This window comes from Plectropomus leopardus, chromosome 12 (assembly GCF_026936395.1).
Source record: "Plectropomus leopardus strain MGB_pleo_1.0 chromosome 12, ASM2693639v1, whole genome shotgun sequence".
Lineage (NCBI taxonomy): Eukaryota > Metazoa > Chordata > Actinopteri > Perciformes > Serranidae > Plectropomus > Plectropomus leopardus.
The window spans coordinates 36,237,501-36,255,000 of record NC_142187.1 but is presented as its reverse complement, the minus strand read 5'-3'; the positions used below and the strand labels follow the sequence as shown (position 1 = coordinate 36,255,000).

The 17,500-nt window shown below is 45.2% G+C and overlaps 1 protein-coding gene across 4 annotated transcripts in view; it reads left to right on the top strand.

Annotated features, from left to right (window-relative positions):
* Positions 1-17,500, top strand: part of mfn1a (mitofusin 1a) — a 25,749-nt gene that overhangs the window by 6,667 nt on the left and 1,582 nt on the right. For 3 of the 4 annotated variants that reach the window (XM_088086035.1, XM_088086033.1, XM_088086034.1), the window contains exons 5-17: positions 1,512-1,674; positions 2,094-2,218; positions 3,131-3,239; positions 3,404-3,511; positions 6,577-6,739; positions 7,046-7,113; positions 10,854-10,975; positions 11,063-11,189; positions 11,879-11,983; positions 12,630-12,732; positions 12,803-13,023; positions 14,040-14,141; positions 14,688-14,884. In XM_088086035.1, the coding sequence (XP_087942161.1) occupies positions 1,512-1,674; positions 2,094-2,218; positions 3,131-3,239; positions 3,404-3,511; positions 6,577-6,739; positions 7,046-7,113; positions 10,854-10,975; positions 11,063-11,189; positions 11,879-11,983; positions 12,630-12,732; positions 12,803-13,023; positions 14,040-14,141; positions 14,688-14,884 (1,713 nt within the window). The remainder of the gene's footprint in view (positions 1-1,511; positions 1,675-2,093; positions 2,219-3,130; positions 3,240-3,403; positions 3,512-6,576; positions 6,740-7,045; positions 7,114-10,853; positions 10,976-11,062; positions 11,190-11,878; positions 11,984-12,629; positions 12,733-12,802; positions 13,024-14,039; positions 14,142-14,687; positions 14,885-17,500) is intronic. The other variant, XM_088086036.1, reaches the window with a different exon arrangement.

The following is a 17,500-nucleotide window of genomic DNA, read 5'->3' as shown; positions in this document are numbered from 1 at the left end:
CGCTGCTGTCAGACCATGAGCCATGATGAAATGCTGTGGCTGTCAAACACTCAGCTGTTCGACAGTCAAAGTCCTTCACTGCGTTTGGTTCGCCGCGTCTCTATTCTTATGATCATCGGCTGTTCGTGTTGTCTGTCAGAACGCGGCTGGAATGAGTTCTATCCACATTCTATCGACTACGTCTCATATTTCAATCGAGGAAAAGTTATTTCGCGGTTGATATCGTGTTATCGCTCAGCCTAACCTGAGAGTTTAACGGGAATAAAGCTTGTAACAGACAACCACATGCTATATTATGACATTTTCGGCTGTTTTTTGAGCTTTGTATGCTATGACGCGTCTCTACAAGCTGAAATGTCGTTTTCAGCCATTTTTTCAACATGCTAAATGATGATGTTTTGCACATTTTTTTCGATATAGTATACTGTGATGTGTCTCATGCTGTAAGACAACTAAAATGATCAATACAGTAATCAAATAAAAATAACTGAAAAATAAAAAACAAATTAAAAAAACCAGAGTATTTCAGCGTTGTTTTTTTTCAGGTGAGATATAGACTTTATCACTCTGTCATTAACAGCTGAGTTTACTGAACTCCGGGCCGACAGAAGAACAAATGCTCAGTGACACGAGTTTGATTCCAGCCCACAAACAGACGGCGAGCTCAGATAAACTTTATCTGTCAAACTGACTCGTGACGAGGAGGAAACGTTCCCACGTGTTTCTCTGCCGGCTGATGATGAAACAGCAGCTCTTCACACGTTGCTTCTCCTCTGATCTCTGACTTCGTGTTAGTTTGTGTGTTTGAGCCGCGGCGACTCGACGACGTCAGAGCGCTGCGGCTGAATCAGAGCCAGAGCTGATCGACACTTTGATTTGATTTATTTCAAACACGTTAAAACGAAAATACAGAAATGATTTTACAAACAAGCAGACAGACATAAAAAAAGCAATTTTTACAGAAAATGAAAAACGTAAAGCCGAAGAAACGGTCAAACACACGACGACTTTATATTAATATTTTGGAAAAGCAGTGACAAGAACAAACTGCTTAAGTCCCGCCCCTTCTCCATAAGCCATTTCATTTTAATGAACCAGCTTCCTTACTGACTCTGATTAACATGCACCCCCACTCCCAAAATCAACAGTTACAGTTTACATTTGGTTTTTAACAGCTGATTTTATCATGAAAGTTGGGAACAGGGAGAAGCCATAGACAATTATTGGCTGATATTTGTGTAATTTCTTTTTTTTAAGAAAAAGGAAATGACCTTTTTGTTTGTTTTTTGAAAGAATAAATTGGCCTTTTTTTTTTCCTTGAATCGCCAAAAATGTTTAAAGAGAAAAAAAATCACCCAGATCACCAAAAATTTGATAAAGAAGATAAATAAAGATCAGTGGCGTCACAGATGATGCTTGGTCGTTAAAATGTGCCTCAGAGTCCCGGAGATGTTTTGGTAAATCTGAAGCCGTGAGGATGTGATGTCACGTGACGTGCGTCTGTGCTGCAGGACGAGTAACGGGAAGAGTACCGTCATCAACGCCATGCTGAGGGACCGCGTGCTGCCCAGTGGCATCGGACACACCACCAACTGCTTCCTGAGGGTGGAGGGCACCGACGGCGACGAGGCCTACCTCACCACCGAGGCGTCCAATGAGAGGAGGAGCGTCTCCGTACGTCCACACAGACGCCTCAAAGGGACAGAACCACCAGTTGGACACCAGCAGAGACACACTGAGCTGGTCTGAACGTGGTGGACTGTCCCTTTAAATCTGCTGCTCTATCCACCAATCACACGCCTCCATCATAACCTGCAGTCTCCTGCTCCTCCTCTCTCCTCCTTCTTCTCCTCCCTCTCTCTCCTCTTTCTCCCCCTCCTCCTCCTGCTCTCTCTTCTCCTCCTCCTGCTCCTCCTCTGTCTCTCTCTCTCTCCTCCTTCTCCTCCTCCTGCTCCTCCTCTGTCTCTCCCTCTCTCGTCTTTCTCCTCTCTCTCCTCTCTCTCCTCCTTCTCCTCCTCCTGCTCCTTTTCTGTCTCTCTCCTCCTCCTCTCTCTTTCTCTCCTCTCTCTCCTCCTCCTCCTGCTCCTCCTCAGACGGTGAACCAGTTGGCTCATGCTCTCCACATGGATCCCACTCTGGACTCTGGCAGTCTGGTGAAGGTCATGTGGCCTAAAAGTCGCTGCACCCTGCTGAGAGACGACCTGGTGCTGATGGACAGGTGACACACACACACACACACACACACACACACACACACACACACAGCAGACACACACACACACACACAGCAGACAGCAGACACACACACACACAGCAGACACACACACACACAGCAGACACACACACAGCAGACACACACACACACACACACACAGCAGACACACACACACACACCAGACACACACACACACACACACACACACACACACACACACACCGGACACACACACACACACACACACACACACACACACACACACACACAGCAGACACACACACACACACACACACACAGCAGACACACACACACACACACACACACACACACACAGCAGACACACACACACACACACACACACACACGAAACACACACACACCCACACACACACACACACCCACCCACCCACACACACACACACACACACACAGCAGACACACACACACACACACACACAGCAGACACACACACACACACACAGCAGACAGCAGACACACACACACACACACAGCAGACACACACACACACACACACACACACAGCAGACACACACACACACACACACACAGCAGACACACACACACACACACACACACACACACACACACAGCAGACACACACACACACAGCAGACACACACACACACACACACACAGCAGACACACACAGACACACACACACACACACACAGCAGACACACACACATCAGACACACACACACACACACAGCAGACACACACACACGCACACAGCAGACACACACACACGCACACAGCAGACACACACACACAGCAGACACACACACAGCAGACACACACACAGACATGCTTGAAGTCAAAATGTGAGAGCAGCAGCTAAACCAGCAGAATGATAAAAATACCCTGACCCCTGACCCCTGACCCCTGACCCAGCCCCGGCACCGATGTCACTCTGGAGTTGGACAGCTGGATCGATAAATTCTGTTTGGACGCCGACGTCTTCGTTCTGGTGGGAAACGCTGAGTCGACGCTCATGAACACGGTGACAGAGCCACGTGTTTCCAATAACATGATAAATAACGGATAATATTACTCAATAGGTTTATTATTATCATTATTATCATTATTATTATTGTTATTATTATTGTTATTATTAACATCAACACAAATGTTTTGAATCTGAATGTTTTTCTTTTCTGTCTGCAGGAGAAACTTTTCTTCCACAAAGTCAGCGAGAGAATCTCCAAACCGAATATCTTCATCCTCCACAACAGATGGGACGCTTCAGTGAGCGAACCAGACTACATCGAGGAGGTCAGTGTGTGTGTGTGTGTGTGTGTGTGTGTGTATGAACACAGTTTTAAGGGGGTCCTGGGGGTCTATAGACACAAGACTGTACTTCCCAAAACACTTAAACATTTCAGAAAATACTTCAGCATCTTAGAAAACACGCCCACATCTCAGAAAACAAGACTTCAGGGCTGCAGGCGTCTCGTGGGCCGTGAGTTTGACAGAAAGTCAGCGGATAGCAGCTGTTCACACTGCAGACTGCTGCACTGCAGTTTCCCTTCAGGAAAAAATAAAGTTGTGTTTTGTCTTTTATTCCCGACCTGTGAGACGCAGCAGTCGAGAATCAGACAGAAGAAGAACTGACAGAAGGCGCATCCCATCAGACACAAGAAATCACTGTCCAACAGTACCTTTTCTACTTTCACCAAATGTCAAGTGTTTTCTGAGATGTTGAGGTGTTTTTTAAATGTTGAGGTGTTTTCTGAGATGTTCAGGTGTTTTTTTAAATGTTGAGGTGTTTTCTGAGATGTTGAGGTGTTTTTTTAAATGTTGAGGTGTTTTCTGAGATGTTGAGGTGTTTTTTTAAATGTTGAGGTGTTTTCTGAGATGTTGAGGTGTTTTTTTAAATGTTGAGGTGTTTTCTGAGATGTTGAGGTGTTTTTTTAAATGTTGAGGTGTTTTCTGAGATGTTGAGGTGTTTTTTTAAATGTTGAGGTGTTTTCTGAGATGTTGAGGTGTTTTTTTAAATGTTATTTTGTTTTCAAAAATTTTGTTCTGTAAAGTGTTGTGTTTTCTGAAACGCTGTGTTGACCCTCAGGGCCACCGTACAGTTTAACCTCAGATCCACCAGTTAAAAGGAACTGGGATGTGACCAGTTAATGGGAACTTGGGTGGGCCTATTTAAGGGGAACTGGGTACAGCCCAGTTAAAGGGAACAGGGATGTGACCAGTTAATGGGAACTAATGGCGCTTTTCCACTACATGGAACCAGCTCTACTCTACACTAAACTACTCTACTCTACTCTACTCTACTCTACACTACTCTACTCTACCCTACCCTACCCTACTCTACTCTACTCTACTCTACTCTACACTACACTACTCTACTCTACACTACTCTACTCTACTCTACTCTACACTACACTACTCTACTCTACTCTACTCTACACTACTCTACTCTACTCTACTCTACACTACTCTACTCTACTCTACACTACACTACTCTACTCTACACTACTCTACTCTCTACTCTACACTACTCTACTCTACTCTACACTACTCTACTCTACTCTACTCTACTCTGCACTACCCTACCCTCCTCTCCTCTCCTCTCCTCCTCTCCTCTCCTCTCCTCTCCTCCTCTCCTCTCCCCTCCAGTCCACTACTCTACTCTACTCTACTCTACTCTACTCTGCTCTACTCTCCACTACTCTACTCTACTCTACACTACACTATTCTACTCTACTCTACACTACTCTACACTACTCTAATCTACTGTACTCTACTCTACTCTACTCTACACTACACTACTCTACTCTACTCTACTCTACACTACACTACTCTACTCTACTCTACTCTACACTACACTACACTACTCTACTCTACTCTACTCTCCACTACTCTACTCTACTCTACACTACACTATTCTACTTTACACTACACTACACTACTCTACTCTACACTACTCTACTCTACTCTACACTACACTACTCTACTCTACTCTACTCTACACTACTCTACTCTACTCTACACTACACTACTCTACTCTACTCTACTCTACTCTAATCCACTGTACTCTACATTACACTACTCTATTCTACTCTACTCTACACTACACTACACTACTCTACTCTACACTACACTGCACTACTCTACTCTGCTCAACTCTCCACTACTCTACTCTACACTACACTACTCTACTCTACTCTACTCTACCCTACCCTACCCTACCCTACTCTACTCTACTCCACTCTACACTACACTACTCTACTCTACTCTACTCTCTACTCTCTACTCTACCCTACCCTACTCTACTCTACTCCACTGTACTCTACATTACACTACTCTATTCTACTCTACTCTACACTACACTACACTACTCTACTCTACACTACACTGCACTACTCTACTCTGCTCTACTCTCCACTACTCTACTCTACTCTACACTACACTATTCTACTTTACACTACACACCACTACCTACTTCACACCACTCTACCCCACTCTACCCCACTCTACCCCACTCTACACTACACCACTCTACTCTACTCTACTCTACTGTACACTACACTACACTACACTACACTACACTACTCTAATCTACTCTACACTACTCTACTCTAATCCACTGTACTCTACATTACACTACTCTATTCTACTCTACACTACACTACACTACTCTACTCTACTCTACTCTACACTACTCTACTCTAATCTACTGTACTCTACACTACTCTACTCTGCACTACACTACTCTACTCTACACTACTCTACTCTACTCTACTCTACACTACACTACTCTACTCTACTCTACACTACTCTACTCTACTCTTCTCTACACTACACTGCACTACTCTACTCTACTCTACTCTACACTACTCTACTCTAATCCACTGTACTCTACATTACACTACTCTATTCTACTCTACTCTACACTACACTACACTACTCTACTCTACTCTACTCTACTCTACTCTACTCTACACTACTCTACTCTAATCTACTGTACTCTACACTACTCTACACTACACTACTCTACTCTGCACTACACTACTCTACTCTACACTACTCTACTCTGCTCTACTCTACTCTAATCTACTGTACTCTACACTACTCTACTCTACACTACACTACTCTACTCTAATCTACTGTACTCTACTCTACACTACACTACTCTACTCTACTCTACACTACTCTACACAACTCTACTCTACTCTACTCTACTCTACTCTACACGAGAGTAGTGTAGAGTAGAGTAGAGTAGAGTAGAGTAGTCCAGACTAGACTAGACTAGAGTAGAGTAGAGTAGAGTAGAGTAGAGCCAGTACGATGTAGAAAAGCACCATAAAAAAGCCCCCCACCCCCTCCAGGTGAGGAAGCAGCACCTGGACCGCTGTGTGAGCTTCCTGGCGGAGGAGCTGAAGGTGGTCGGTCTGGACGAGGCTCCGGGGAGGATCTTCTTCGTCTCGGCCAAAGAGGTCCTGAACTCCAGGATGCAGCGAGCGCAGGGCATGCCCGAGACAGGTGAGACAGGTGAGGGACAGCCGGGGGACGAGCGTCCTCATCACACAGACACAGGAGAGACAGCTGATGGCTCAGAGTGTCCACAGATGATTTTACTCCCAGTTATCAAATCATTCCTCACACAGTCACGATAAGATTATTCTAAACCTATACAGAGATAAATTTGAAATACCTTTATTTATATTCATGTTTTGATCAGAGAGCAAGATGAAATATATCATATATATCGGTCCCTCTGTGTATATGTAATCAGGGTGTTTCTCTCCACGAAGTCGACAGTTTCCGTGAAATAATTGAGCGTGCGTCGTCCTGCAGGTGGCGCTCTGGCTGAAGGTTTCCAGGAGAGGCTGAGAGAGTTCCAGATGTTTGAGAGGACGTTTGAGGTAAAACCTTTTTTGTAGTTTTCTGCAGCAGAGCGGAGCTGCGCCAAGTAATGTGCACAGTTCCTGTGATTATTAAAACTGGATACGTCATGGAAGCTGCAAAGAGAATTTTCTAAAACTTTTCCAGGCTTGTGAACTGAAGTTTACCCAGAAAGTTTTGGAAACGTTGAAGTTTCACACACACAGAGCGCTCACACACACACACACACACACACACACACACACACACACACACACACACACACACACACACAGCACTCACACACACACACACACAGCACACACACACACACACACACACACACACAGCACTCACACACACACACACACACACAGAGAGCGCTCACACACACACACACACACACACACAGGCTCACACACACACACACACACAGAGGGCTCACACACACACACACACACACACAGAGCGCTCACACACAGACACACAGAGCGCTCACACACACACACAGAGCACACACACAGAGCGCTCACACACGGACACAGAGCGCTCACACACACAGACACACAGAGCGCTCACACACACACAGAGCGCTCACACACAGACACACAGAGCGCTCACACGCACACAGAGCGCTCACTCACACACACACACACAGCGCTCACACACACACACACACACACACACAGAGCGCTCACACACACACACAGAGCGCTCACACACACACACAGAGCACACACACAAAGCGCTCACACACGGACACAGAGCGCTCACACACACACACACACACACACAGAGCGCACACACACACACACACAGAGCACTCACACACACACACACACAGAGCGCTCACACACACACACCCACACGCAGCGCACTCACACACACACACACACACACACACACACACACACACAGAGCGCTCACACACACACACACACAGCGCTCACACACACACACACACACACACACAGCGCTCACACACACACACACACAGGCTCACACACACAGGCGGCTCACACACACACACACACACACACACCGCACACACACACACACACACACAGCGCACACACACACAGAGCGCTCACACACACACACACACACAGAGCGCTCACACACACACACACACACACAGAACACACACACACACACACACACCACACCCACACAGACCGCTCACACACACACACACACACAGCGCTCACACACACACACACACACACACACAGAGCGCTCACACACACACACACACACACAGAGCGCTCACACACACACACAGAGCGCTCACACACAAACACACACACAGAGCGCTCACACACACACACACACACACCAAGCACTCACACACACACACACACAGCGCTCACACACACACACACACACACACACAGAGCACACACACACACACACACACACACAGAGCGCTCACACACACACACACACACAGAGCGCTCACACACACACACACACACAGAGCGCTCACACACACACACACACGCAGCACTCACACACACACACACACAGGCGCTCACACACACACACACACACACCCACACACACACACACACACACACACACACAGAGCGCTCACACACAAACACACACACAGAGCGCTCACACACAAACACACACACAGAGCGCTCACACACACACACACACAGAGCGCTCACACACACACACACACACACACAGGCGCTCACACACACACACACACAGGCGCTCACACACACACACACAGCACACACACACACACACACACACAGAGCGCTCACACACACACACACACAGAGTGCTCACACACACACACACACCCCTTTAACAGATTTAAATGTTCAGCTCCGACCTCTTCTGGATTCTTTCTTGTTTTAAAGAAAATATATTTAAAAGCTCTTCAGAACGTGATGAACAAGAACCGATAAAGAACATCGATGATTCAGAGAATGTTTGGTCTTTAAAATTCACCTGACAGTCCTGGAAAAGTCCTGGAAAAGTCTTGATTAAATCTGTGTGTGAGCGCTGTGTGTGTGTGTGTGTGTGTGTGTGTGTGTGTGTGTGTGTGTGTGTGTGTGTGTGTGTGTGTGTGAGAGTCTGTGTGTGTGTGTGTGTGTGTGTGTGTGAGTGTGTGTGTGTGTGTGTGTGTGTGTGCTCTGTGTGTGTGAGTGCTCTGTGTGTGTGTGAGTGCTCTGTGTGTGTGTGAGTGCTCTGTGTGTGTGTGCGCTGTGTGTGTGTGTGCTCTGTGTGAGTGTGCGTGTGTGTGTGTGTGTGTGTGCTGTGTGTGTGTGAGTGCTCTGTGTGTGTGAGTGCTCTGTGTGTGTGTGAGTGCTCTGTGTGTGTGAGTGCTCTGTGTGTGTGTGTGTGTGTGTGTGGGTGATCTGTGTGTGTGTGTGTGTGTGAGTGCTGTGTGTGTGTGTGTGAGTGCTCTGTGTGTGTGTGAGTGCTCTCTGTGTGTGAGTGCTCTGTGTGTGTGTGTGTGTGTGTGCTCTGTGTGTGTGTGAGTGCTCTGTGTGTGTGAGTGCTCTGTGTGTGTGTGCTCTGTGTGTGTGTGAGTGCTCTGTGTGTGTGTGTGAGTGCTCTGTGTGTGTGTGTGTGTGAGTGGTCTGTGTGTGTGTGAGTGCTCTGTGTGTGAGTGCTCTGTGTGTGTGAGTGCTCTGTGTGTGTGAGTGCTCTGTGTGTGTGTGAGTGCTGTGTGTGTGTGTGTGAGTGCTCTGTGTGTGTGTGAGTGCTCTGTGTGTGTGTGAGTGCTCTGTGTGTGTGTGTGTGAGTGCTCTGTGTGTGTGTGTGTGTGTGTGCTGTGTGTGTGTGTGTGAGTGCTCTGTGTGTGTGAGTGCTCTGTGTGTGTGAGTGCTGTGTGTGTGTGTGTGTGTGTGCTGTGTGTGTGTGTGAGTGCTCTGTGTGTGTGCGCTCTGTGTGTGAGTGCTCTGTGTGTGTGAGTGCTCTGTGTGTGTGAGTGCTCTGTGTGTGTGTGTGCTCTGTGTGTGTGTGAGTGCTCTGTGTGTGTGTGAGTGCTCTGTGTGTGTGTGAGTGCTCTGTGTGTGTGTGAGTGCTGTGTGTGTGTGAGTGCTCTGTGTGTGTGTGAGTGCTCTGTGTGTGTGAGTGCTCTGTGTGTGAGTGCTCTGTGTGTGTGAGTGCTCTGTGTGTGTGTGAGTGCTCTGTGTGTGTGTGTGCGCTCTGTATGTGTGAGTGCTCTGTGTGTGTGAGTGCTCTGTGTGTGTGTGAGTGCTGTGTGTGTGCGCTCTGTGTGTGTGAGTGCTCTGTGTGTGTGTGAGTGCTGTGTGTGTGCGCTCTGTGTGTGTGAGTGCTCTGTGTGTGTGAGTGCTCTGTGTGTGAGTGCTCTGTGTGTGTGTGTGAGTGCTCTGTGTGTGTGAGTGCTCTGTGTGTGAGTGCTCTGTGTGTGTGTGAGTGCTCTGTGTGTGTGCGCTCTGTGTGTGTGAGTGCTGTGTGTGTGTGTGAGTACTCTGTGTGTGTGAGTGCTCTGTGTGTGTGTGAGTGCTCTGTGTGTGTGAGTGCTCTGTGTGTGTGTGAGTACTGTGTGTGTGTGCTCTGTGTGTGTGTGCTCTGTGTGTGTGAGTGCTCTGTGTGTGTGAGTGCTCTGTGTGTGTGAGTGCTCTGTGTGTGAGTGCTCTGTGTGTGAGTGCTCTGTGTGTGTGAGTGCTCTGTGTGTGTGAGTGCTCTGTGTGTGTGAGTGCTCTGTGTGTGTGTGTGAGTGCTCTGTGTGTGAGTGCTCTGTGTGTGTGAGTGCTCTGTGTGTGTGAGTCTGAGCAGCGCTGTGACTCTGCAGGAGTTCATCTCTCAGTCTGCGGTGAAGACGAAGTTTGAGCAGCACACCGTGAGGGCGTGGCAGATCACCGAGGCCATCAAAGCCGTGATGGACGCCATCAACATCGCCTCCGCAGACAGGAAGTCAGTGACACTTCCTGTTCAATAACACTCACGCACAGAGTCGTTTTTTCCTGGAGCGCCTGACCTGTGACCTCTGACCCCCGACAGGATCTGCTGCCTGGAGGAGCGCGAGGAGCAGAGGGACCGGCTGGACTTCGTCAGGGGACAGATTAACCGTCTGAGCGACAGCGTCAAAGAGCGGATCAAGACTCTGACCGATGATGTCACTGCCAAGGTGAGACTCCACCCACCCACTCCTACAGAGTCTCAGTCCACAGAGTCTCAGTCCACACAGAGTCTCAGTCCACAGAGTCTCAGTCCACAGAGTCTCAGTCCACAGAGTCTCAGTCCACACAGAGTCTCAGTCCACAGAGTCTCAGTCCACAGAGTCTCAGTCCACACAGAGTCTCAGTCCACAGAGTCTCAGTCCACAGAGTCTCAGTCCACACAGAGTCTCAGTCCACAGAGTCTCAGTCCACAGAGTCTCAGTCCACAGAGTCTCAGTCCACAGAGTCTCAGTCCACAGAGAGTCTCAGTCCACAGAGTCTCAGTCCACAGAGTCCACTGTGGCCTCTCTACATCAGTCAACCCCCAATGACCCCTAAACATTTTCTAATGTACAGTAAGAATAAAGTGACTCTGTGAAGTTTTTGTCCTTTTAGTCTCCATAAGGTGTCAGAGACATAAAACAGCCAGAGCCAGAGGACGGTGCCCAACAGCCCCGACAGAGGACACAGCTGAGACATTGATGTCCTAAAATCCTAGAAATGTCCCAAAATCTGAGAAATGTCCTAGAATCATAAAAAGCTCCCCAAATCCTCCAAACATCCTTGAATCCTTGAAATTTCCTTCCTGCACAAACCTGAATGTGTTCTTTTAAAATTACCAAAACATTCTGTGAGACACTGACGTCTGATTGGTCAGGTGGGGACGGCGCTGTCCGATCAGATCCGCTCACTTCCTGTCCTGGTGGAGGAGTTCAGAGCTGACTTCAACCCCACACAGGAAACTCTGGAGCTCTACAAGACCGTGAGACACACACACACACACACACACACACACACACCCACACACACACACACACACACACACACACACACACACTCACACTCACACACTCACTCACACACACACACACACACTCACTCACACACTCACACACTCACTCACACACACACACACACACACACACACACACACACACACACAGAGGAAACTCTGGAGCTCTACAAGACCATGAGACACACACAAACCTGACAGACGTAGACCTGACAGACGTAGACCTGACAGACATAGACCTGACAGACGTAGACCTGACAGACGTAGACCTGGTAGACGTAGACCTGGTAGACGTAGACCTGGTAGACGTAGACCTGGTAGACGTAGATCTGACAGACGTAGACCTGACAGACGTAGACCTGGTAGATGTAGACCTGACAGACGTAGATCTGACAGACGTAGACCTGACAGACGTAGACCTGGTAGACGTAGACCTGACAGACGTAGACCTGACAGACGTAGACCTGACAGACGTAGACCTGACAGACGTAGACCTGACACACGTAGACCTGACAGACGTAGACCTGACACACGTAGACCTGACAGACGTAGACCTGACAGACGTAGACCTGACAGACGTAGATGTGGCCCAGTGACGTGTCTGCGGCGTCCTCAGAAGCTGCTGCAGCACGTGGAGGAGCGGATGGTCGGCAGTTTGTCTCATCGCTGCTCCGTCAGCGTCCTCAGGGACATCAGAGACGCTCAGAGACACATGATCGGTACGTCCCCTCGCTCTCCTCACGTGGTGTCTGGTCACAGACGTGTGATGATGTCACTCTCCGTCCTCAGACAGCGTCCGTCCCCTGCTGTCTGCGCCCGTCCAGGAGCAGCTGTCCGCTCCCTCGTCCTCCTTTGACCTGACCTACGACCTCGGCCTCGTCGCCCTCTGCGCCGACTTCCGAGAAAACATCGAGTTCCAGTTTTCTCTGGGCTGGACCGCCCTCGTCACCCGCTTCATCGGCGCCGCCAACGCCAAGCGAGCGCTGAGCGGCTCCGACCCGCGACTGCAGGTGTTGACATCACGACGCTGATATGAGTTTGTGTTTTTCTTGATTTATTCGAGTTCGTACGGTCGTGAAAACCCGAGAAAATCGTGAACTCTGCAAATATTCGTTTCCAGGCCTGAGAAAGGAAAACTAGAGATACCCTGGAAGTTTTGGAAAAGTCCTGGAAGTTTGTTTCATAAACCCATATAATAACACATAATGTGTTCAAGCACCGTTTTAAAAAATTTAAAAATCCAACAATAATTTTGGTTTTTGCAGTTTCTGGTCTGATCTTTAACAAAACTGTTTTCGTAATAAATTACCAAAAATTTTAAGGAAAAAAAATCGCTTACATTGTTTCTTTAATAAGTAGTAGTAAGAATAAAAGACTTTTGAATATCGCCAAAATATTTTCTTTAAAAATCGCCCAAAATTTTTAAAAAATTGCCGAAACAAAATTTTAGAATTTTTTTTTCTTTAAAAATCTGCAATGAAAAAATGGTGATTGCTGTGATTTTCAAATAAAACTTTAAAGAAATGAAAAACTGCAAACATTTGGGTTTTTTGAGATCAGAAATCACCAAAATTAAAATATTTTTAAAAATACCAAAATGTTTGCTTTAAAAAATTGCTGCAAATTTTTAAATAAAGAAAAATCGCCAAAATGTTTTTAAGGTGGTCATTTCAGAGAATGTGTGGTCTTTGAAATTTGCCTCAAAGTCATGGAAATGTCCTGGAAATGTCCTGGAAAATGTTTGGACGCTGTTTGTTTGTTTACATGTTGTTGGTGTGACGGAACAAACAGATGGAACGTAATAAACAGACGTTTACACAGAAACACGTTACGATTCGGATATGACGCTCCTGATTATGTTTCTGTGTTAAATTGAGGAATTTGCAGGTCGAATTAATAAGTCAACAATAATAATAATGATCATTTGAATAACGCTGATAAATGTTTTAGACAGAAAATGAAGACGAGTGATGACATAAACACGCGTGTGTGTGACACTAACTGAAAACACCTTTGTTCTCTGCAGGAGAGCTCCACCTATAAGGATGAGATGGTGGTTTCCATAGCGACAGGTCTGGTCTCCGTCACGTCCCGGGCGTCCATGACGGTGCTGGTGATCGGTGGAGTGGTGCGTCTTTTCCTTCTTTACTCTTCGTTTAGTCCGTAAACAACAACAAAAAGCAGAAACAGTAACCAGTAAAAAACAATCAGTAGTATAAAGACTGCTGAGGGATGAAGGTCAAAACATGTATTTATGTATAAACACTCAAATCTGATGATTATTTCCGTCATTTACAAGAAAATGTTCAGTTTCAGCCTCAATAAAGGACGAGAGAGTTTCCAATCTTACGGATCATTTTTGGAAAAACTGCCAAGTGCAAATTCTTTTAAAATCACCAAAAATGTGCAAGAACAAAAAATGTAATTATTTTCTTTAGAAATTACCAAAAGAAAAAAAAAGAAAGAAGTCGCCAAAAGTGTTTTTTTTTTTTAAATTTCTGACGATAAAGTAAATCATTTTTTCTTTAAAAATATGCAATAAATAATAATTTCCTTTTAAATTCTTAAAGACGATGAGCTCTTGATAACATGAACTTACCAAATACCAACATTTCTGTCACACACTGAAAGCTGTGTGTGTGTGTGTGTGCGTGCGTGCGTGCGTGCACTGCAGGTGTGGCGTTCGGTGGGCTGGCGTCTCATCGCTCTGTCCGTGTCTCTGTACGGCCTCCTCTACCTGTACGAGAAACTCACCTGGACGGACGCCAGCAGGGAGCGCGCTCTGAAGCGGCAGTTTGTGGAGCACGCCGCCCAGAGGCTGAGGGCCGTCATCCCCGTCACGAGCTCCGCCTGCGGCCAGCAGGTGTACAAGTAAGGCCCCGCCCCCTCCTGAAACACACCTCTCCGCAGCTTTAACCCTTTCAGCCCTGACCTTACTGTCTTAAACTGATAAAACATCAGAAGCAACAAAAGAAGAAATGACCCAAAAATTAGTAAAAAAAAAAAAAAAAATGTTATGTAATGTAAAAGTAAATTATTTTTAAATAGCAGAAGGAGAAAAAAAAGCTAAGGAAATGACATGGAAGTAAAAAAAATCAAAGCAAATTCTAAGTCAATAAATAGAAGAAGGAAGACGGAGAGGACAGAAAAGAACATTTAAAGAAGAAAATGAAATGACCTAGAAATTTAAAAATTAATAAAATAATACAAATAAATCAATAAAAAAGAAATCAATAGTAAAAAGAAGGAGGAAAGAAAAGATGATCTTAGAAAACAGAGAGGGAAATGACCTGGAAAAGAGGTGCTTGAAGTCATTTAATTTGTGGTTTTTGTAACATGATTTCAAACATATGACAGTGAGCTCAGGAGCGTCGGTGGCTGAGCGGATGACGGCGGCGTCCTCGCCGCAGCAGACTCGGGCTCGACTCCCGCCCGAGGCCCTCTGCTGCGTGTCGTCCCCGCTCTCTCTCCCTCCTCCACACTGATGATCTGTCCTCTCTAATAAAGGATAAAATAGACCCCAATATTAATCTTTAATAAATACTGATAATTATGAATCTATTTTTTTCCCTTTTTCCGCTTTTTTAAAACCAATTTTCCGGTAATCTGTTAATTTATTTCCACTTGTGAAACATGAACTCCTAAGTTGCTCTTTGACATTTTCCTCATGTTTTTGAAAGAAATGAAACCAGCGTGTGAAAGACGTCCGAACGCAGCACAAGAAAAGTGATGCGGCTCCAGCTTTCAAAGGGTTAACTCGCCTGTTGTGTTTGTTATTAAAATTCTGAAAAAAGAAGAATATTTCATCTTTATGATTGGCACTGATGGTTAAAAAATACTCGTAAAAGTAAAAAATCGAATCAATGTGTAATATTTTCTTTTTTTTTGTCATTTACTTTTTATTGGTTTTTAATTTTACATGTAAACAGACAAACAGTCAAACAATCATCATGAAGACCTATAAATGAGTATAGAAGTATCAAGGAAAAAGTATAAGCGTACATAGGGGGACTGGTAAATACCTCCAGTTGAGAAATCAAGAAAAAAGAAATAAAAATAAAGTAATGAGTACTTATAAGTATTCTGATAGTACAGATTGAAATTACCTGAAATCCGGTCTTATGGTAGAGACAAATGCACACCATTTTTGCCAATTATCAATAAATGCCTCTTTTTGTGTTCTTAAATTAAAAGTGATTCTTTCCATTACAAAGATGCTGTACACTGTATCAATCCATTCATCTACACTAGGTGCCTCCCTCTTCAGCCATTTCTTCGTTATTGATTTCTTACAAGCCACCAGTAATATTCTCAATAGATATTTATCTTTGTTCCTCCAATCCAGATCCTGTAGATCCACCAAATACAACAAACTGAAACAGAAAGTTATTTTTGTTGAAAACACAGTCTCTAGAGTTTGATGTACCCGTAACCAAAATGGGGTCACAGCAGGGCAACACCAGAATATCTGATAGTGATTCGCCTCTTCGCTTCCACAACATCTCCAACAGTCTGTCTGATTGGAAAAAGTTCTCTTTTGATGGAGTATAGAAATAGCGAATGACATTTTTCCATGCATATTCTCTCCAGAGCGGAGAATTTGTTTTCCATTGTTGTTTAAAAATTTCCTTCCAGTTCTCCTGAGCAATTATGGTGTTACCTTCAGTTTCCCATCTTGATTTTACATTAGATGTATTTTCTTTGTTAAGAGATTGAAGACTTGTGTATAGTTTTGAAATTATCTTCTTATTAGGTTCATCTTTATAAGCTTTTACGAATACCTGTAGGGTATCATTTTCAGGTTCATAATTTTTTATAATTTTTTTCCTGATATAATCTCTTATTTGTATATACCTGAATAGGTCCTGGTTTTGTAAACCAAATTTGTCCTTGAGATCTTGGAAACTTCTAAGCGTACCTTTATTTATTAGTGAATAGTATGTTGTAAGCCCTAAGGAGGTCCATTCTTTGAATCTATGATCGTGTTGATTAGGTGTGAATTGTGGGTCATAAGCAAACCATTTCAAGACTTCGAGCGTCTTTTTTAAATTGAACTGTTTTGATACATCACTCAGAAGCTTTAATGAATTAGTGATCCATGGATTATCTTGATCGATAAGTTGTTTGTGTAGTGATGGGTCCCCAATTAACGCTCTGACTGGGAAACCTTTTCCCATTGTTTGTTCAATATTTTTCCATCTGGCCTCGTAACTAGGTGTACACCAGCGAATTAAAGGCCGAAGTTGGGCTGCCTTGTAATAATCTTTTAGAATGGGGAGAGCTAGTCCTCCTTTTTCTTTTGAAAGTTGGAGTATCTTATAACGTATCCTGGGTTTTTTCCCAGCCCATATATATCTAGAAAATAATCTGTCCCATTCTTGAAATTGTTTTTCTGGTGCTTCTAAGGGCAATGACTGAAAAAGGTATAAAACCCTTGGTAGGATGTTCATCTTGATGGATTCGATACGTGAGCTGAGGCTTAGATAT